The following is a 21,687-nucleotide window of genomic DNA, read 5'->3' on the forward strand; positions in this document are numbered from 1 at the left end:
GCTTGAACCCACACTCAAAAGGTTGAACAAAAATAAGTGTTATGTGTTTAAGAAAAAACTCCAGGAACCAATTCCCATTGCTCCCTCCGCGTGTGGTGCCCGGGACTCACCGCCATGCTGTGGGAGAGCTGCTCGGCCGTGAGGCTGAGGCTGTAGTGCTGGGCCTCTAGCCGCCTGCACTGCGTCTGTAACACCTGCCGTTCCAGATTTTGCTCTGAAAAAACAAGCGGTGTTGACACGTTTTCTGTACGCAGGGGCCACGGGCCACAGGCCTGGCAAGTGTTCCCCTTTCTCCAGCAAAGTCCCCTTCTCTGGGCCACACAGCTCCCAGCCCTCTCAGTCGTGCTGGGAAATCATGTCACTAAAGTAAATCCAACCCAGTGGAAGAAATCCAAGGATCTAGCATAGAAAGGCAATTTAAAGGATACAGATTAGGAAGTAATTAAGAAAAAATTTATAGCCTTAAGATGCATTTTTTAAAAAGAAAAAGGGTTCAGCGTGAAAGCTTTTAAGCTGTTAGGAATTTATAGTTTTAATGAGTAAAATAAAATCTCTGCCTTTCCAAAAGATACTGAGCCTGGCTTTAACAGGAGAATGACTTCAAACCTTCAAGAATAAATCCCTGCTTTAACAACCTCTTCAGTAACTCGTGCTGGGCAAACTGGACAGCTACACGTAAAAGAATGAAATTAGGATACCCCCTACACCATACCCAAAAAACAAACTCAAAATAGACTAAAGACCTAAATGTAAGGCCGGATACTATAAAACTCTCAGAGGAAAACATAGGTAGAACACTCTTTGACATAAATCGCAGCAAGATCTGTTTTGATCCACCTCCCACAGTAATGAAAATAAAAACAAAAATAAACAAATGGGACTGAATTCAACTTAAAGGCTCTTGCACAGCAAAGGAAACCATAAACAAAATGCCAAGACAACGCACAGAATGGGGGAATATATTTGCAAGGATGAGACCTACAAGGGATTAACCTCTAAAATATACAAAGAGCTCCTGCAGCTCAGTATCAAAAAAGCAACCCAATCAAAAATTGGGCAGAAGATCTAAATAGTCCTCCAAAGGAGACGTACAGATGGCCAAAAAGCGCATGAAAAGATGCTCAACATCGCTAGAGAAATGCAAATCAAAACTACAATGAAGTGCCACCTCACACCAGTCAGAATGGCCATCATCAAAAAATCCACAAACAATAAATGGTAGAGAAGGTGTGGAGAAAAGGGAACCCTCCTGCACTGTTGGTGGGAATGTAAATTGGTGCAGCCACTATGGAAAACAGTATGGAGGTTCCTTAAAAAACTAAAAATAGAGCTACCATATGATCCTGCAGTCCCATTCCTGGGCATATATCCAGAGAAAACCATAATTTGAAAAGATACCTTCACCCCAGTGTTCATAGCAGCAGTATTTACAATAGCCAAGACGTGGAGGCAACCTAAGTCCATCGACAGATGAATAGATAAAGAAGATGTGGTGCATATACACACACACACACGCACACACACTGGAATACTACTCAGCTGTAAACGAAATAGTGCCATTTGCAGCAACAGGGATGGATCCAGAGGTTGTCATACTGAGTGAAGTAAGTCAGAGAAAGACAAATATGTGATATCACTTATATGTGGAATCTAAAGAAATAGTACAAATGAACTTATTTACAACACAGAAATAGTCACAGAAATAGAAAACTTATAATGGTTACCTGGGGGGAAAGGGGGGGAGGGATAAATTGGGAGATTGGGATTGACATGTACACAGTACTGTACATAAAACAGATAATAAGGACCTGCTGTACAGCACAAGGAACTCTACTCAATACTCTGTAATGGGAAAAGAAGAAAAAACAGTGGCTATATGTATGTGTGTAACTGAATCACTATGCTGTACTCCTGAAACTAACACATTGTAAATCAACTATGCTGCAATTAAAAAAAAAAAAAAAAAGAATAAATCCCTGCTTTATATGAAGTGTTTCAGAGAATGGAAACCAGGGAAGGCTACCTGACTGATTTTACAGAAGCTAGAACAATCATGATAGCAGAATAAAGTACAACAAAATCAGTCTAATACCACTTGAGAACACAAAATCTTACAAGTACTAAAAAATGAAATTCAGCAAGGAAGTAAGCAGCATTCAAAAACATGAAAAGGTGACAACATAAGGCCGTCATCTCAACAGGTCCAGAAAATACCTTAGTTAACTTTCAACACCCACACGCCATAAAGTCAGCAGCAGATGGGAACCTTTATTCTTAGTTGAACTGCTTTTAAAAAAGTTTCATGAACAAGAGCTGCACTAGCGCCCCTCTTCGACAGCCTAGAGGTCCTCGGCAATGCAGTATGACAAAAAGGAAATGTGTACAAATTCAAAAGGAAAGAACTAAACTTTTTATTTGCAGGTCTGATCATTTATGATTATCTAAGGAATAAGGGATGACAAAAACTAAAAAACCAACAGTAACAACAACTAAGTGATGCCTAAAACTAAACCTAACAGGGAGTAAACTGCTCATGGAGCAAACATTATTTAACAGTTTAATGCCCTATTCATAGATGTCCATTTTCCCCACATCTGTGAATTCAGTGCACCTGAAGATCTAACAGGAGGTTTTGGGTAGAACACAGAAAGTGATCCTAAAATTCATCAGGGAAAGCCAAGGGCCAAGAACAGCTGAGCTGTCAGAAATGTCAGGGTGAGCTGCTCCGGACAGTGCAGAGCTGCAGAGGTTTGGCACGACACGGAGGGGCTGGGCACGTGGGAGAACACTGCCTGCCAGGAGCACCCCCCCACCCCAGGGGGAAGAGGGCACCCGTAAACTGCCAGGATAGCTGGTTGTCCGGATGGGAAAGATGGAGCTAGATTTCTACCTTATTCCATCCACAGAAATCAATTCTAGGCATAAGAAAAGCAGAACTTAGAGACTTAGAAGGAAATGCATTACTCATCATGTCCTTGGGGTAGGGAAGGAATTCCAACAAGATACCAAAAACTAATCCCAGAGAAGATGGATAAATTTCACTCCGTTAAGATAAAAAGAGTAATGCTACATATCCTTCTGGATGTATATGTTCTTAATAAAATCAAAATGAGGGTTCCACTTGAAGGAGACAAGCAGAATGCAGGAGCTGATACTATGTATAAGATAGGGTAAACAACAAGGTCCTACTGGTGGCATAGGGAGCTGTATCCCATATCCTGTGGTAAACCGTATGGAAAAGAACTGAAGGTATAACTGAGTCACTTTGCTGTACACCTGAAAACTAACACCACATTGTAAATCAACTATACACTTCAATTAAAAAAAAATTGTAGGAGTTGATAACTCAGGTTGTAGCTATACAGGCATTCCTTTTGATTGCACTTGGCTGTTTTTAAAATGCTTATTTCAAAATATTGTTAGAAATGATCACGGTACTCACGATAAAAATGAAACCCCCGTACGGTATGGGAATAAGTGGGTTTCGACATGCCGGCGGCCGGCAAGGGCTGCCTCCTGCACAGAGCGCTGGTCTGAGAGGACCACAGAGCCTGAGGGGGGAACCGCCCCATCACGGAGACGCATCACCCGTGAGGCAGGCTTGGCTAGTGAGTCACTTCTGCATCTTCTAGGACCCCTGTACGTAGCCACAGAGTCAGGACTGACAGAATGTTTAGAAGGGCAACGGAGAGAGCGCAGGCCCAGGTTTGCGCTGTCACGCTGAGTGAGGACAGTGCCTGGTGCTTCAGTTCCTCCAGTGAGGGTGCCCTCAGGCTTGCCATTACTGTGTGAGCCAGCCCTGGTGCCCGCAGAGGTCCAGGAACATTGCTAGAAATAAGCAAAATGGCTGACGGAAATGTGCCTGTTGGTGTTTCTGCCTACTTGTGGAACCCTGAGAGCCCCAAGCGCAGTGCCACAACTCAAACAGTCCCCAGCCTGGCCATGAAAGCCGGCACCGACTGGCCTGTGAAGCTTCCCTCCCTGTCTTTCCTGGGCCCTCGGCCTGCTCCCCACCCCGTACCTTCTACGTGTTCCTGGTAAGCTTCAAAAATGGCCTCAATCCCTTGCCACTTGCGCCTGGGGGGGTCCTCGTCGTCATCCTCTCCGTCGTCGTCCTCCTCCTCCTCCGAGTCCAGGTCCACCTCCTGAGCTAGGGGGCCCTTCCTCCCGGCGGGGGGCTCCTGCTGCCCGTTGTGCTGGGGCGGAGGCAGCCGGCTGGAGGACTGCAGCTCGGGGATGTTGTAGTGGACAGACGCGTCCACTTTGTGGTTCTGCTCCGCGGACAGCACGGCTGCACTTCCTGGGGAGGAGAAGACAGCTCATCACAGGGCTTGTGGGGACCTGTGCTGGGGGCAGGCGGCAGGGTCAGCGTGCCTGAGGTCTCCCGGCAGATGAGACAAAGGATGGCGAGGCCTGTACCCTTCATAGACCAAAGACGGCACCATCAGGAGGCTGGAAAGCACTGTGAAGACAAGACGGCAGCAGACCCGGCTTCGATCAATCCCACCATGCGTGTGAGCTCAGCTGGGTCAGGCCCTGCGCTTCGACGTCCTGTTCTGTAAAACTGTGGGTTTGAGCTCGGCCTGCGGTCGGCCCTCAGGAAGCATCAGCCCCCTCTCCTCAGGAAGTGCAGGTGCGCCCGGCCCGAGCACAGCCCGGGCCCCGCCCTCCACCAGGAGTCCGCTAGCGGGCTGGGGCCTGTCTAGCCAAGGTCCACTCTGCCTCACGGCACGGCCCTGCCGGTGGGGGTCGAACAGGTGCAAGCTGCCTCCCACTGTGGACGGCAGCCCGAACTGGCAGGGGCTGGGTGACTTTAAAGTCCCAAAGAAACGATCAAATGTAACCTCAGGGAAGGGCTGAAATGAGGCAGGAAAAATGTGTCCCCGGGCTGCCAAAAAGCCTCTGTGGGTGTGTCTTGGAGCACAGTCGGCATCTCCCTCTTGAAAAATACAATTCAAGTAAATTCACAACAAACATCCAATAAAGCGCTCCTCCTGACTTGGAGAGTTTGTTTTTTTGTTTTTTGTTTTTAAAGATCACTGCAAAAACCACTGCCCTTTGCTTTTTGGGTATCATTTCATCTCTGCTGACAGCATTAATTTACCTGAAGGATGCTGACAACATCCGACCTGTATGTCTAAAAATGCTTATTTATCTCTTCAGCTTTTACAGGTTGTAGTAATAAAATTTCTAAAATGGTTTTGGCATAATAACCACGTTATTTTCTTCTGGGTTCTGGAGTATACAAAAACTTATTTTATACTCAGTAGTCATTTAATCACTGAGGATTGTTTTCTAATTAATTCAACCTTTAAATCAGTGGGAATAAAATATACTGACCTCTGTTCTCTGACCTGCAGTGACTCCCACAAACATACCCAAGGGGCAGGAATCTGGGGGCTCAAGACGGGGGCTGGAGCAAGCAGTGTGTCACACACAGTGCTTGCTGGGCCGGTTATCAAAGGACAGGGAGGTTTCCAGGTGTGTCTGTGCAGGGGACGCAATCACTCAGCTGTCCAAGGCTGTCCTGTTTTTTGCTGCAAAGGCTCCTCGCCTGTTCTTACTGAAAGGAAGGGCTTTACTAAACACAGGTGGCCTCTCTTCCTTGAAGTGTGGTCTGCAGACCAGCACCCGCTACACACGGTGCACTCTTGGGCCCCACCCTGGACCGTGGAGGCAGAGCCTGCATCTAAAGCCAGGTGCCTCTCACACCCTGAAGCTTGCGCGGCGCCCCAACACAAAGCCCGGCGGCCTTGTTACCTTTATGCTTCTGCAGGGCCTTCTGAGTGGACTGCAGGACGGACTCGTGGAACTGATGCGCGAACTCTTCCGCCACGAAGGGCTCCCACGGCTTGCTCTTCCCGTTGATGCTGTGGGACAGCGGCACGGGGATGTCCTTGGGCGCGGAGCCCCGGATGTAGTGAAGCATGCTCAGGCTCTTCTTACCCCCGGGGGGCTCACTCGGCCTGGCCTTCTCGCCGTTGGCGGGGGCTGGCTCCTGGACTCGCTCCTGGGGTCGGAGCTGTTCCGGCCTCCCAGGCTCCGTGGCCTTTGGGACATCAGACAAGGAAGCAGCGATACCCACGGGCTTCTCCGTATCCAGAGGGGCTTGCTGCGAGGCTGGTTCTTTGAGACAGAAAGTGAGGAACATGTTAAGGGCTGCACGTGAACAGGAGAGCCCTGACCTCTAGAGCTTGTACAGAATGAAGACCCAGGACAAAGGACCCGGACCCCAGAGCCATTTAATGAAAGGTCAGTGTGCGCCGGGTGGTCTGAGACGACTGTGCTCAGTAGCAAGGCCATCCTTGAAAGGTGCTCCAGGGAGGCATCTGGGAAGAAGAAGAATCTGAAGGAAGAAGCAAGTCACTTCGGGTCATCCAAAAGGCAGGAAGTTACATAGCTCGACCCGACAAGAAAGATCCCATTAGGAGCTGAGAACAGGGCTGGACCATCAAGATGTCCTGCTCCGTCAGCAGGACAGCACGGGAGAGTCAGAGCCACAAAGGAAAGAGAAGGTGTGAAAGCAGGTGCTGGAGGGGCCTGCAAGGCAGAAAGACCAAGACAAGATGCTGGGAGGAGAGCGAAGGGTGGGTGGACATGAGCACAGAGCCCAAGGAGCAGGTGCTGAAACCCGGGCCACCACCGGGCAGATGGACGGTGGCCACAGCCACACCGGCCACCGGACCGAGTCTGCCGCAGCCGGACCCTCCCTGGAACCCTCCGAGCCCCGACTGCCAATGCTCGCACTCCGGCCAGGGAGATCCTTCCCATGGGCAGGAAGCTCGAGAGAGATGCAGAGAGAAGCACACACGGTATCCAGGAGGAAGACGACCTGGGGTGGTGGCCTCTGACCCGGGGCAGCCCCCGGACAGTCCCGGGCGGCAGCGGATGGGGCTGGCCTTACCGCTCAGGGACCCGGCAGGACTGTCCCTCGGAGAGTTCCTGAGCGGGTCTGCCACTGCTGCTGACAGTGCCTTCTGCTTCAGGGCCTGGAGCAGTTCAACAAGTCTCTCTTTGTCTATGAGAAAAGCAGCCCGAGATTAACAAGGGGGTCGTGTGATTCCTGAGAGGGAAGGGGAACAGGAGTCTAGCCCAGGCTGCGACCGGCAGGCATGAGTCCTGTAGAACGAGAGACCAAAGCCACAGGCAGGCTGGGTTCAGAGAAAGAATCTTCACTTTAAAGAGAGCCCAGATTCCTCTCGCTCCAACTACGTAACATTTCAGGTGTGTTCTGAGAACAGCTGTGTGTGCGCGGCGAGCAGCAGGTACCTGAGAGCTTCTGGGGATGAATTCTTATTTAAAAGAAAAAGAGTTGGCCCCGACACGGGAAGCAAGCCCGAAGAGCCACACACACTGCCGCCCCCTCGCCGTTCCCATCACTGACGGCTGCCATTTAGGGAAACGGGACACCGACCCGGTGATGTCGGATGCCACGACTTCCCGCTACAGTTCACGAACCTCTCGCTGACCGCAACTTAAGTGGCCACGTGACTGGTAGCTTCCTTGGGAATTCAGTCAGGCAAGAGATGGTCTTTACAAACACAACTATGCTCGTTCCCAGGATTTGTCCCGGTAATCGTGCCACTGCCCCTTTAAGGGAGAGCAACAATTCCAGCTCACTGGTTCAACACAAAACTAAACGGCTAACCCCCGCGAATGAAGTAAAGGAAAGCAACTAGATGACCAAGAAGCAATTCTGCTTTCCTCTGACTTCCTTCCAGAAAGAGGTGACCAGGTGTTGGCAAGCGGGGGACGTGGGGGTGTGTGCCCCCAGAAAGGCCAAGTTTCCCCTGCGCCACATCCCAGCACTGAGAGAGCGCAGGGGTCGGGGGCAGACCAAGGGGGCGGATGCCCCAGAGAGGGTTCAGACCACACCATGGATTCCAGCCCAAGAGTCGGCCCCAGCATCGCCCCTGGTGGCCAGACCGATCTGGAAACATCTCAGGGCAAGCCGTCCACTCACAGTGAGTGTCGGCTCTGCCCAGCTGCCGTGGACCACCCCATGCCTCCTGCCATCAGGACGTGAAGCCCAGTGGCCACGTGAGCAGCCCGCCAAGAGGAAACACTGCTACCAAGGAGCCTGAGTGCCCTGCTGCAGGAGGGCGCACATCCCCCAAAGCCCAGGGCGGGCTGAAGGTGCTGTGAGATGTGACGGGGACAAAGCAGACGTCAAGCTCACGCTGGGCTGTGCACAGAGCACCAGCGTGTCAACTGCACCTGGGATGAAAAAAGAGAAGATGGGCTCTGAATGGGGCTGTGCGAGTTTAAGACAGAGAGAAGTGTGATGGAGGAGAGATAGTGCGGCGAGGCTGTGAAAGCAGAGGAGCTGCTTCCTCCAGGAGCCAGAAGGAACCCTGAGAGCCCCACCTCCTTCCTCAGAGACCCCCAGCCATCCTAGCGAGCCCCCACCCACGAGGCCCAGCCTGGCCTCACCTTTCCTCTTCTCGGCGCTGATGTGGGCCAGGTTGAAGGTGGTCAGGAACTTCTTCTTCTCCTCGAAGTTGGGGCTGCTGTTCATCTCATCAGGGCTGTAGCGGGTGGACAGCACCAGCCTCGGCGACGGCGTCTGCCGCTTGCTCTGAACCGTCGGGGGCGACGGGCTCCTTTCTCTCAGCATCCGCCGCCGCTTCCTCCGCTTCTGGGTCAGCAGTTCCTCCTTCTGCTGTTGGGTGGTCAAGCCAAAAAGTTGCAAAAACTCTAGCTTCTAGATTGGGAAAGAAAACAAATGAGTTTGAAACCACTGGCAGTGGCGTGCTTCCACTGACCCAGGGGCCCCTCCTGGGGTCCTCGAAGCCCGGGTGCCGGCCCGGCAGGAGGAGGACCCTGACGGCGTCCCAGCAAGCGTGGGAACGCCCAGCCAGGCACCGAGGTGGGTGCCAGCAGCCCAGCCCAGAGCCCGAGTGCGGCGATGAAACCCAGATACCTCGGAGGACGCGTCCAACTTGAGGGGCGGCTGCTCAGCCACACCGCGGAGGTGGGCCCTGACCTCCTCCTCGTCACTCTCATCGTAGGAGTCGTCCAGGTCGTAGTAGTACCCTGGAGGCGAGAGTGGGGCTGCTCAGCTGCGTGAAGAGCCTCAACTCTCCCGCAGACACACACAGGACACCCCCCCACGGCAGGCCAGACGCCCGTGCCCTGTGAGGACCCCAAACCCAGATTCCCTTCATCCCAGGTGGCAATGTGCATTAACCCTGGTCCCAGGGCTTCTCAGGGCTGGGGGGTGGGGGCAGGAGGCAGGCTTCCCCCGGATCCATGGCCCCCGGGGCGGCCAGGCAGTCCCCTGGCCCACCCCCCCTCCCACGGCAGGGGACCACGCAACGCGTGGGCCGGGGGCCACGTCCACAGCCGCCTCCTGCTCGGGAGGGGACAGGCACACGCAGGTCCCCGTCCTTGCAAAGGCACAGAGCATGCACGCAGGCTCCCCTGCAGAGCCCAGCAGAACCCCTGCACCTCCTCACAGGGTGAGTGGAGGAGAAAAATCCTTCTGGGGCCCTAACTCTAGCCTAGACCACAACTTAAGACTCCCTCGACCTTGGCCCCAGCTGCGGGCTACGAGGCTGAATTCAACACCTTGCAGGAGAAACTGGTCTGAACCCCCCGACCCCTCCCAGTCTGACAGGTGCAGGTGGGGGACAGCCATGGTCACCCGAGGCCGGCTCACCTGTTCTCCGTGGCTGTTCGGGGCGCCCAGGGTGCCGCCGGCCGCGTCCCACCCCACCCCCCGCAGGAGCAGGAAGGAGAGGCGGCCAGAGCCCCCGCCCCCGCCCCGGCCCCTCGCCCGCCTGCAACCCCTCCCGCTACGCTGCGCTGTTTAGACTGCCTCGTGAGCCTCTGTTCATCACGTATTAATTGTGCCTGTCTATGGAGCCGTCTTCACAGACAGGCTGTGGCTTGGCTTTTTGGGAAAATGTGCACTGCAGCAGGACAGGCGAGGGGCCCAGGTCTGTCTCCCCAGCCGAGGGGTCAGGCCAGTGACCCTGCTCCGCGGCGCTGCGGGGACCCCAGGGCAGAGAGTGGGAGCGGGAGGAGGAGGGCCAGGGCCGCGGGGAGCCAGACCTTTCTCCTGGGCCTCCCGCCGCCGGCGCTCCTCCAGGTCCAGCTTACTGACCAGCCTCCGGCGCTGCTGCAGGAACTCATCGTAGACGTAGGCGGGGTCGGGGCCCCTTGGCGCTGGGGGCCGGTAGGGCGAGCCTGGCTTCAGGGGCCCGGGGGGCTCCCCGAAGGGGGCCGGCGGGGCGAGCGAGGCCCGGGGCTGGCCCAGGACCGTCTGGGCGGGCGGCTCGAGCTCCGCCAGGAAGGGCCCAGGTGCAGGTGGGAAGGTCTGCTGCTCCGGGCCCCCCGCCTCCCGGGGCGGTGGCGGGTACTTGTCCACGGGGGCGGCCTCGCGCTTCCGGGGCCCCTCCTCCACCTTCTCCGGGCAGTAGACCCGCTCCACCTTCACCAGCGGGACGGCCGCCTGGCGGCTGGGCTCAAACGGGGCAGGGTGGCCGTGCAGAGGGTGGCCCTCGGGGGCTCGCCGCGTCTCCAGCGCGCTGTCCATCAGGGACACCGGGTTCCAGAGGGCCGTGGGCACCGAGTGGTGCTGGGGCTTGGGCGAGATGAGGGGCGGGGGCCCGCCGAAGTGCTGCGGGGGGTCGCGGCTGCCTGGCTCGTGACGGTTTGGTCCCGGTCTGCAGAGAGCAGAAGCAGCCATCAGCCGTGAGGCCCCCAGGCCGCCTGCCGGGACCACCCCCCCCCCCCCCAAGCCGGCCAGAGCCGGCGGGCAAGAGGGGCTCCTCTAGGCCACATCCCAGGGCAGGAGGGAGAAGGCGCCCTCCACTCTGCAGCCGAGGGACCCACCTCCTCTGTGGACCCACGCTGGAGAGGGTGCGCAGCCCGAGGTGGGCCCTGGTGGTCCAGGGCAGAGACGGCTCGGCCCAGCCAGACCACTCAAACCTGACACCCGCGACCTCGCGACAGCTCATCCCATCCCACTGCTTCCCGAGTTCCCGTGGACTCTGCTCTGGCGCCTGCAGTGTGGCCCGGCCTCCTCTTTCCCCACGGTGCTCACACACAGCAGCAAGAGACCGGCTTCTGGGGTCCATCCGGCCCAGTGGAGTTGGGGAGACCCGCCTCCGTGGAGACCCTCACAGCCAGGGTGGGCCTGTGCCGCTGCGGACCCCCGGTGGTCCCAGTCAGAATCGCAGCGACCCCATGCACCCCCAGAGCAGCACCTACAGCCAGAGGGTCTTCCAGGATCGGGCGGGGGCCTGTCCAGGGAGCCAGGCCCCCCGCTGTAGTGCGCCCCCAACACGCTGGCAGGGAGGGACCCTTCCTCCAGACAAGCAGCCGTGCCTCGAAGCCAAATTAAGTGCCTCTTTCCTCGGGGCATTTAAAACACAATTCAAGTTCCAAAAGACTGCCCGGCTGCTGTTTTTCCAAAGTTTATCTGCTTTTTTAAGGGCAACCCCACAGTGACTGTGGGCAAGGTCTGAAGGGGCGGAAGGGCGCAGGGCAGAGGCCACAGTGGGCATGTGGCCAGGCTCTCAGGACTCCGGCTGCCTGGCTGAGGAGCCAGCTAACCACAGTCACCAAGGCCACAGCACCTCTGCCGGGCAGGTGCGAAAGGGAACCACGTCAGGAAGCTGAATCCTTAGGGAAACAGCAAAGTAGTAAAGCCTGTGAGCGGAACGCACCCTTTACGTGCTGGAGCCGAGCAGACTGCTCTTGTGGCTCGGAGCACAAGGGCCCAAGAGGACAGCGGGGGGGACCCCCAGGCCAGGTGAGGGCCGGGGCAGAGCCCACCCCTGCTGGGGCAGCGGCATGCGGGCCCTGACGGCTGCGCTGCGTTCTCAGGGGCCCCACGCAGGGGAAGACACCCTCGGGAGCCGGTGCGCCCTGAGTTTGTCAGGAAACTCTGGACGTGTGCTGACTGCTTGCCCAGTCTGCTCGGTGTGTGGGTGTCAGAGGAGCGGAGGGCGGCTCAGAAGCAGACGTGACAGCCCTCGTGAGGCCTCAGGGGGGCCCAGAGACGCTGAGGGACAGTCCGTGGCACCGGGGACCTCATGGTGGCCATGCTGGGCAGAGCAGGCCGGAAACGCAGCCAGGGGCCCTCCACGGTTCCCTCTCGGTCACACCCGGGTAAGCCAAGTGAATGCCCTCGGCGCCCTGCTCAGTGGATGCAGAGGCAGGGCTGCTGGACGGGCCAGCCGCGCCCAGGACACAGCAAGAAAACCCACCAGGCAGACAAGGCCGGAGGAAAGAGGGAGGGAGCACGTGGGCATGTATTTACACGGCCTCCAATTCAGACACCCTGGTGTTTCTTATCCCAGACGGCACCATGGACGTCAAGGGCTGGAGAGAGGCTCGGAAATCCTCCCGCCCAACCTCCTCTGTGCACAGCGGAGCGAAATGGGCCCAGAGAAGGGGAGCCGTGTCTAGTGTCCCCCCGGCCTGGCCGGGCTCTCGCCACCAACCCTCAGCCCGGCCCTTCAGAATGAGTCCTGGAGGGCTGGGGAGGGGGTGGGGGCACAAGGTGGTGGCTGCAAGGCCCTGTGGGCAGCCGGAAGAAGGGGCCCAGCTCACACGGCAGGTGCCGGCAACCAGGGGTCCCAGAGACAGGCACGACGGCCTTTTAGAAATTTTTTTAGAACAGGGCTGAAAAGATGTTTGGTGTTGTTTTTCTTAAGTTACAAAAGCAATAAAATTAATTTTGTGATTAAAAATTAAACGGAGTTCCTTTCTTCTTAAAAAAAAAAAAAAAGTCTGGGCAGAGGAAGATGGAAAGAATGGGTGTAATTATTCACTGAAGGTTCTCCTTTGCCCTCTTCCGACGCCTCGCGTGCCCCAGTGGGAACGCAGCCGGGCCACGTGGGACGGGCCCGGCTCTGGAACCCCGAGCAGACCGCCTTCCCGCCTCGCTGCTCCCGGCCAGGACGGGGGTTGGAAAGTGAAATGAAGTACCCGTGACGACGCCCTCTCCCCGGGCCCACCTGGCACTCTCAGGTCTGTGCTCCGTGTCCACGGGCGCCGGCGGCCGGCCCAGGTCCAGGTGCTGCTCCAGCACCTGCTGCCGGAACTCGGACACCTGTGACTGGCGGTCCTCCTTCTCCTGCCGCAGGCGCCGCTGCCGCGCCAGCCACTTCTCCTCCTCGTTGGTGCGCTGCAGGAGCAGGGCCGTGGCCGCGCTGCTGCCCTGCAGCGAGAAGAGCCCGTGGCCGGGGAGGAGGCCGGGCACGGGGTGGTGCGGGGCGGCCGCCGGGTGCAGGGGGTGCTGCACGGGCTTGGGCGCCTGCAGGCCCGCATCCTTCAGCTTCTCTGTGGGGGAAGAGGGCGGTTACGCGGGACCTCGGCACAGGCTCCAGCCCTCCCTCCCGCCTGTCCTCCCGGAGGAGACGTGCACCGCCCTCCAAGGCCCCCCTGAGCCGGGCCAAGACAGCCGGGGGCATGGGTGCTCCCGGAGGGCCCGCCCGCGTGACGCGCTGCGTGGCGGGGTGTGTGGCCGGCTCACATCCATGCAGAGCAGGTTTCAAAGTTAGGTTATATATACGTGCAATGAAATAAGAATGCTGTCACGTGTTACTACGGTGCACAGTCTTCCCCTTACCTACCTACATCCGATGCACCCGTGCCGTGTGCCTCTCCCCCAGACTCCCCGTCCACTCCCCCCACCCCGGCTCCCCGCCCGGGATGTCAGGCTTGGAGCCTGCAATCCACGGTGCCATCTGCTCCAGGCCAGCTGGCAGACGCTACCCGGTAAAGCCCTTTCCTCAGGGAGCCGCCCTGGCACGTGGCCCTCCCCTCGGGTACCTGCTCGGGTCGGGGTCAGCTGCTCCGAGGGCTTGCCCCGCTCCTCGGCGGCGTGGCTCCGCAGCCCGTGCAGCTCGGCCACGGGCAGGAAGGCCGGCTCCAGCGCCTTGGCGGCCAGCAGCTCCTTCTCCCGGGCGCGCTGTTCCCGCTGGCGCTCCAGCTCCCGCTCCCGCTCCAGCTCCTTCTCCCGCGCGCGCTCCAGCTCCTTCTCCCGTTCCCGCTCCTTCTCCCGCTCGCGGTCAGCCTCCCGTTCCCGCTCGCGCTCCCTCTCCCGCCTCAGCTCCTCGTCCATCTGCAGCCTGCGGGGTGGGCGGAGGGAGAGGTGACCTTCACCGCGGGGGTGCGTGGGGCCTGGACGGTCTGGCGGGGAGAAGCCCCAGAAGTGAGGAGCGGACACCCAAGACCGAGATTTTCATGAAAAGCCAGCGTTCCCAGCTCAACAGGGACGCAGCCAGGTTCTACTTCTGCTGATGCGCTAAGAAAACTCAAGGTGCAGCAGATCAAAAGCCACGCACAAAGTCCCGAAGCACCGCAGAAAGCTCACAGCGGGGGCTGGCGGTTCTGAGGACACAGCCTGCCAGGCACTGGCCGGGAGCTCGAAGCCGCCACCACCGCCACCCCTTCTGCAGGTGAGCAGACCCGAGGACAGGAGTGGCCAAGGAGCCCGCCCAGCCGGCTCTGCCGTCCGGGGCGGCAGGAGCAGAGGACACCTGGCCCGGGACGGGGCTTACCTCTCGGCACTGAGGCTGGATATCCGCTCCGAGTGCAGCGCCGCCAGGGACGAGTGGGAGAGCTCGGGTGGGTAGCGGACCCCAGAGAGATGGAGATGCATAGCCGATGGGTGCAGCGGGGGCAGGGAGCCGGGGGTGGGGATGGGGTAGAAGGGGGACCGCAGGGCCGACAGGCAGTAGGAGTCATCCATCCTGTGCCAAGAAGGTGGGGCCGGTGAGCACCGAAGGTAAAGGAGAAAAGGCAGGACCGGCCCTGCTGCCAGGTGCCCTGGCCAGGGCAGGACGGCCACAGAGCCTTCCACCAAGGCCCTGGGGAAGAAGGCCACATCCACGGCCAGCCCCAAAGCCCCCTCTTCCTCCCAGAGGCCAACCGACACCAGCAGCTCGGGGCTCCAAGGTCCTGCCGGTCACACCTCAGCTCAGCCGGGCCAGGCTGAGTGGGGAGCTTCCAGGTCTGGCCGGCGGGCCCGGGCAGGGCTGGTGCACTGCACAACGGCGGGCCCTCCGGGGAGGACTCGGGAAGCTCCTACACGGACAGCGGGGCGGCACCGTCGCCGTGGGGTCTCCTGGTCACCCGGGAGCCGCGCGCTCCGTGTGTCAACAGGTACGGGCGCCAGGGGACCAGAAGGTGGGAACCAGAGGAGCTGGGGAAGGCCTGCTCAGGAGCTGGGGACGCCCTTGTCCCTCGGGGGGCACCTCTGGAGGGCTGGGAGGAGCGGCTGCCCCAGGCCCTCCCCGGGAGTCGGGCCCCAGGGCCGCGTCTGCCCGAGGGCGCGTGGGGGGAGCCTGGGGCCCCTCACCTGAAGGCCGGGTGGGGGAACGGGTGCGGGGCCAGGTAGCTGGGGTGGTAGTAGGCCGCAGCGGTGGCTGGGTCCAGGCCAAGGGGGGGCAGGGAGGACACACGGAGGTCCTCGGCCGTGTGATAGGGCCGGAAGCTCCTCAGGTAGTCCTCGGTCACCGTGCTGGGCGGCACCACGTGGTGCACAGGCCGCTGGAGGCTGCGGGCGGAGGAGGGGAAGGCGGGGGTGAGCTCCAGGCCGGACACGGTCACCCTCCCTGCACCCCCTGCAGCTCCTCCCTCACAGGAACAGGTCCTCCCTGCGCGAGGCCCAAGGCGTGGAGGCGGGCAGCTGCTGCTCCGCGGGCCGCCCCGGCCCCTCGCTGCCCTCCCCAGAGGGCGCAGGCCCGCTACCCGCAGCCCAGAGGCGGACCCCCAGCCCTGGGAGTCCGGGCTGCGGGTCTAGGGTCAGGCAGGCGACACACCCGGCCGTCGGCTCAGCGTGGCAACGGCCAGCAGGCGCAGACGGGGCTGCCGGCCTGGGGCTGAGCCACCATCTGGCGGCTTTCGGGCTCTGCTGGGGCGGCCGGCCTGGCGGCCAGAGCCCCAGAGGTCCAGAGCCCAGCCGCGTGCCCTCCCCCAGCCCTGACCGGCACTTACTTCAGCGGAGGGAAGCGGGAGTCCTGCACCACCGAGCCGGGGGAGATGCCAAAGGGGTAGGGGGTGCTGAGCAGGTGGGAGGGGATGGCTGGGCCCCCCGCCTTCTCCTGGGGTAGCGGGGGCTCCACGATGAGGCGTTCCCGACCGCCGCTGCTGCCCCGAGAGCCGGCGTCCTGCTGGGAGACAGAGAGCAGCGGGTCAGGGCAGGGGCAGGGGGCTGGTGGCCGGCCCTCAGGTGGCGGCCAACAAGGACAGGGCAGAACTTCCTCTAGACTCAGAGGAGAGGTCTAGCTTTAGGGCACAATCTAGAGACGGCCTCTCCTTATAGTTTTCCACCCAAACCTGCGGTATGTGTGGAACCGGAGGCAGAACAGAAAGAAGGGAGGACACGGGTTCTGAGGATGGGCAGGTCTGGACCGAAACCCGCCAAGGATCTGACAGGAGTCAAGACAAGTACCCGCAAGGGGACCCAGCAGAGTAGGGCCGCGGCGTCTCGCGCACACCCACGACCTCCCAGCACGGGTCCCCCACAGACTCACACCAGCTCCACGCTCGGGCGCGGCAGCGGGACGGAAGCGGTCCCTGTGCCCCCGGTGGTGGGCTCTGCACTGCGGTGGGCGTGACAGAACCACCTGGCGCCCCGCCCGCTCACTGATCACCAGCCACCCCCGGGGCCGAGGTGTCCGCTGTGCCGCCAGCTGCCGGCCTGCGTCCCAGACACCTCAGCCCCTGGTGCCCACGGAGGATGTGGCCGAGAAGCGGGTGCTGCCCCTGGAGGAACAAGCCAGCCTGTCGCCCAGACAAACCCTAGGGCAGCCCTGGCACCAGCCAGCGCGGGCAGCTGTGGGGCCTGAGCGGGCCAGACCTGTCTGGGACCTCTGCACACCGGCGAGGGCTGGGGGCGGTGCCTGCCCAGACGCCCGGACAGAGCGGGACCTGGGGCCTGGCGGGGCAGACAGGCCCCGGAAACCTGGAAGGGGCTCGCTCAGGCAGGAGGAGGGGGCAGGCCCCACCACCCCGGGCCACGCGGGGGACGCGCCTGCACACCCTCCTCAGGGGCGTCCAGCTCACAGCAAGCAGACCACCGAGAGGCTCTGCGGTCCTGCTCACTTGCGCAGCTGAAAGGGAGCCACACGGCAGGCACGGGGCGCCCACGGCTCTGCCCCCGGGATGGCCCTACTCAGCCTAAGGTCAGGATGTCGCCAGCCCAGCCTCCCCTGAGCCCCGAGAGCTTGGCGGCCGGGCCTCTCCTCGCGCCACGTGGCACGATGCGCCCCAGCTGGGTTAGGCCTGGCCCCCCTGCAGCAGCACCAGAGCAGGACACGGGCCCAGGTGTGTCCACCCCCCCACGGCATGGCCACCAGGCCACGAACCAGGGGAGCCACAGCCCTGTCTCCTCGCTGATCTGGGGTGTGTCCAGGGATGACCACCGCACACGGGACGGTGACAAGAGCCTGTCCCCGAGGAGACACCTCTCCCGTCTCTCCAGCCCCTGCAGGAGTCAGGAGACGGGGCGGCAGGGACCCCCGCTTATCTCCCCGTGTGGGGGGCGAGGGACAGACTGTGCCGTGCCCCTGAGGCCCCTCCGCCTCCACGCCCGCAGAGGGTGACCCCGTCCGTCCATCCCTGTTTGCCAAACGTGGCCCGGAAGGCACAGCAGCGGCCGCTGACTGAAGGAGACAGGCCGCTGGCCGGAGCTGTTCGCGAGCGCAGCACCTGCTTCCTTCCCGCGTGTCGGCGCCGCACGGCGGGCCCTCGCGGTGCGTGAGGCACCTGCCCTCCCAGGAGCGCTGTCCCCGGGCTGGCTGCCGAGGGCGGCTCAGGGCAGGCGGCCCCGGTCTCCGGAGCTGGGGAGACGTCCAGGCAGGGGCCGTGGCGGCGGGGCTCCTGTCTGGTCCTGGAGACCCTGCGCGGTCCCGCAACTGCCCTGGGCCTCGCCTTCCCCACCTGTCAGAGGTGCGGTCACCGCAGCAGCCCACAGAGCGGCGGGGCGGGACGGGACGTGGGGTCTCGTGGCCAGCCCCCCCCCCACGCCCCGTGTGCCCCGTCAACACAACCACCCGAGGGGCTTCTTCAGGTCAGGCTTGCTGAGTCCCTCACAACCCCCGCCCCCTCGGCGGGCGCAGGGCCCGGCCAGCACGCGTGCGGACCCCCACGAGGAGGCACGAAGGCTGTGCAACTAGCTGCTCGGGGCCTGCCCTCGCGGGGGCCGCCGTGGGGTGGGGAGGCCCTGTGTCTGAGGGCTGGGATGGACTAAACAAGGGACAGCACGGCCCTCGACGCTCTCTGGACGGGGACACAGCAGCTGGAGCCAGAGGCCCCCTAGGTGCCAGGGCAGCGCCCGCTATGTAAACGCCGAGTCCAGCAGCGACGAGACCCCAGGTGGTCCGGGCTCTGCCTCCAGGCTGGCCGCCAGGCCCCTCCTCCCCTCAGGCCAGAGCGGGAGGAAGACGGCAGCTAAGGGACTCCGCCATCAGTCCCGGGCGGGGGACCTCGATTTGAGGACAAAACCTGGGGAGAAGCTCCAGGCAACTCCAGGCCATCACCTGCTTCCCCGTGCTGCCAGCACTGTCTGCTGAACCAAACAGCAGCCCCTGTCCCAGGGGAGGGGCCCCAGGCGCGCCAGCCCCAGCTCGGAGCGGTCCCCAGAAGCCCCCTTCAACCCTCAGCAGGACAAAGCCCAGCCTGGAGGCGGCTGGGCCAGATGGCACCTTCCCGGCCTGGCCGGCTGGGGGAGGGGCAGGCCGGCGGGCAGGGGCTCCAGCAGGCCAGACCCACCGCCTCCCGTCTGGCTGGAGCCCTGCCAAGCTTGTGACAGGCACCGGGGAACGAGGTCGGGGGGGGGGGGGGTGGGGGTGGGCCCGGGCAGCAGCCCCCGCGCCCCAGGCCGGGCCCAGGAGGCTCAGCTGGCCACCCCGAGGCCCCCGACGGCAGCGGCAGGGCCCCCGCGCCGTCCCCGCAGCCGGGGCCGCCCCGAGGAGCACCTGCGGGCAGCTCTCAGTTCTGAGCAGCGGCTGCAGGCGCCGCTGCAGAGAGGAAAGAAGGAAGGGGGGCGGGGCGGGGGCAGGAGAATCCTTCATTCTCCGGTGATTAGAGAGGCTTCCGCTAGGCAGCCGCGCAGACATGCCCTGTTAGCTCTAAAACAGACTATCTGTCACCTCATCTGTCCTCGCACCGCTCCCGCTCCCTGGGAAATACCGGCGACCTCGGCACAGGGGCCCCAGGGCCCCTGGCGACTCCCTGCCGTGTGGGAGGGCCCCCCGCGACTCCAGAAAGCGACCCCCCCCCTCCTGTCCTCACGCGTCCTCCCGGCCTCCCCCTCCAGAAGGATCCCACTCTCCGCTGAGCCTTTGTGCCGGAGCCACCGAGCTACCCACCACCCGCTCATCCAGCGCCCTTCCCACCGCCCTCCCTGGCGGCACGCGTGTTTCATTCGCCGCCGCCGCCGCGGTAAATGGCTGGAGCAGAGCCACCGCGGCCCTTGCTCGGTGTTTCTGAGGTGGTGAGGACCCCCTGGGGATGGCCGGGCTTGGGGGGGAGGGGCCCATGGCCAAGGCGCCCGCGGGTCCAGCAGGCGGACGTTCAGGAGGCCACTGGGTCTGGATGGGCAGCCGCTGGGCACAGGGCAGCCGCTGGGGGCAGGACCAAAGGGGAGGATCCGGGCCGTGGGTGGCCGTCACCAGCCAGGGCTGAGGCAGGACCAGAGCCCCCGGGCGCCAGGGAGTTAAGGGAGACGCAGGTGCTCAGGGCCCTGAGGTCGAGCTGACTGCCAGGTGGCAGCGGGCCCCTCTGGACACAGGAGACTCTCTGGTGCAGACCCCCTGTCCGCCCTCAAACCAGCACTGGAGCTGCTCAGCACCTCCAAACCCCTCTGGCTGGGACCCGCCCGCCCGGCCCCTCCTGCCTCCACACTGCCCCGGGGGAGACCGGGGGAGAGCTGACACAGCCAGGACCTCGGCCTCTGGCGGGGGGGACAACACGGCCAGGCGATGACCTGGGAGGGGCCGTCAGCTCGGATGTGGGGGTCGAGCTAGGCCCACACCCTCAGCTGGGTCCTGGACTATTTCCAGGAATTCAGGGATCCCTGCTGGGCTCCTTGGGGATCCTCACCCCGGGTTAGGGCCTGCCTGAGGGTGGCCCCCTCTGTGGACAGAGGCTGGCTCCCCCACCTCCAGGGCAGAGAGAAAGACCCTGAGTGATGACCAGGTGGGGCCCTGGTGCCCATCCCCCACCCGACCCAGCAGGGCAGAGCGCGGGGAGGGGAGCGAGGTGAGAGTTCCACCCTCCCCGCTCCTTCCCCGCTCTCTTTGTGGTTTAATTAGTATTTCCAAGTGGTGCTCTCCCTCTGGGAATGCAGCTGGAAAATCCAGGAGAGAAGCACAGCGACGGTGTTCTTAATTAGGAAGGACCCCTCCAGGCTGGGAGCACTGGGGGGCGGGCGGCAGTGGGGGCGGGCGGGGGTGGGCCCCGGGCAGGTGTCAAGGAGCAGCTCCCAAGGCCACTGGCTCCCTCTGCACAGCCAGGTCGCCTGGCAGGCCACCCAGGGACCCCCCCACGTGTGGGAAAGGGCCTCCGGGGGCGGGCAGGCGGGTTTCAAAAGTTAAGATAAAAACAGAAAACCATGACCCCTGAAAACATGGGCTGGTACTGTCCCTGTTTCAACTCCTTGTTGGCGCAACAAACAATAATAATAACAGCTATTGTTTACCAAGCGCACATGACGTGCAAACTCAGTTTTAAGCACTCTGTCCTCCCAGATTCCTATGCTGGCGTCCCAAGCCCCAGGACCTCGGAAAGTGGCCACGTTTGGAAACAAGATCATTGACGAGGTGATTAAGGTGACATGAGGTCACTGGGGGGGGGCCCTGATCCAACAGGACTGGTGTCCTCGTAAGAAGATGAGATTAGGACACAGACGCGCACGAAAGGAAGAGCATGTGAGGACACGGGGAGGAGCCATCCATCTACAAGCCAGGGACAGGGGCCCTGCCCACACCTGGCACTTGGGGCCTCCAGCCCCCATCCGCGATGCTCCGTGGCACGCCTGGGGGCAGCCCAAGACCACGAACGCCCACGGGTTTTCTTAAAACACACAGCACCTCCAGGTAGGTGCTGTAGCCGCTCCGCCTTGCAGAGGAAAAGACAGGCTCAAGGGAGTGAGTCGGGGGGCGGGGGGATCTCAACCCTGAAACCCAGGCCTGCTCCGCGGGAGGCCACCTTCCCGGCATCGGTGGCCGCCCCGGCCCCCCCACCCCACACCTACCTGCCGGCTCTCACTCCTCCAGACGCCATTGACGGTCTTGGTGGGGGCGATGGTCACCACGGGCGGCGTGCTGGGGACGCTGTGGCCCCCGGGGGGCACGATGATGGGGCCCATGGGCACGCGCTTGGGCGTGCTGGCCGGGGAGCTGTGGTTGGTGGCTGGGGAGGAGACGGGGGACGACTCGCTGCTCAGTGAAGACCCTGTGGGAGAAGCACACGGCAGCCTGAGTGGCTGTCCCCAGGCCCCGGCAGACGCCCCGCCCAAGGCTGGGACCCGGGCTCTAACTCCCCCTCCCTGGCCCAGCGGGGGCACCACAGACAAGGCCTCCAGACCCCACCCCCAGGGGGACAGAGCCGGGGGCACCCCCAGGCAGGGCCACCCCCGCAGACTCGGATGGAGACTGAGCCCCAGGAGAGCACGTCTCTTCAGGAGTCACGCCCACCGCAGCTGGGGGCCACGTGGGACAC

General features: G+C 61.5%; 1 protein-coding gene across 5 annotated transcripts in view; it reads right to left on the reverse strand.

Annotated features, from left to right (window-relative positions):
* Positions 1-21,687, reverse strand: part of GSE1 (Gse1 coiled-coil protein) — a 409,268-nt gene that overhangs the window by 4,489 nt on the left and 383,092 nt on the right. For 2 of the 5 annotated variants that reach the window (XM_057710683.1, XM_057710687.1), the window contains 13 exons: positions 21,221-21,420; positions 15,958-16,133; positions 15,320-15,517; positions 14,520-14,711; positions 13,789-14,087; positions 12,972-13,296; positions 10,057-10,670; positions 8,924-9,036; positions 8,434-8,704; positions 6,905-7,018; positions 5,761-6,126; positions 4,022-4,300; positions 111-214 (listed from right to left, as the gene is read on the reverse strand). In XM_057710683.1, coding sequence (XP_057566666.1) covers positions 111-214; positions 4,022-4,300; positions 5,761-6,126; positions 6,905-7,018; positions 8,434-8,704; positions 8,924-9,036; positions 10,057-10,670; positions 12,972-13,296; positions 13,789-14,087; positions 14,520-14,711; positions 15,320-15,517; positions 15,958-16,133; positions 21,221-21,420 — 3,251 coding nt within the window. The remainder of the gene's footprint in view (positions 1-110; positions 215-4,021; positions 4,301-5,760; positions 6,127-6,904; positions 7,019-8,433; positions 8,705-8,923; positions 9,037-10,056; positions 10,671-12,971; positions 13,297-13,788; positions 14,088-14,519; positions 14,712-15,319; positions 15,518-15,957; positions 16,134-21,220; positions 21,421-21,687) is intronic. The other 3 variants (XM_057710685.1, XM_057710684.1, XM_057710686.1) reach the window with 3 other exon arrangements.

The sequence above is a fragment of the Hippopotamus amphibius genome, chromosome 16, assembly GCF_030028045.1.
Source record: "Hippopotamus amphibius kiboko isolate mHipAmp2 chromosome 16, mHipAmp2.hap2, whole genome shotgun sequence".
NCBI lineage: Eukaryota > Metazoa > Chordata > Mammalia > Artiodactyla > Hippopotamidae > Hippopotamus > Hippopotamus amphibius.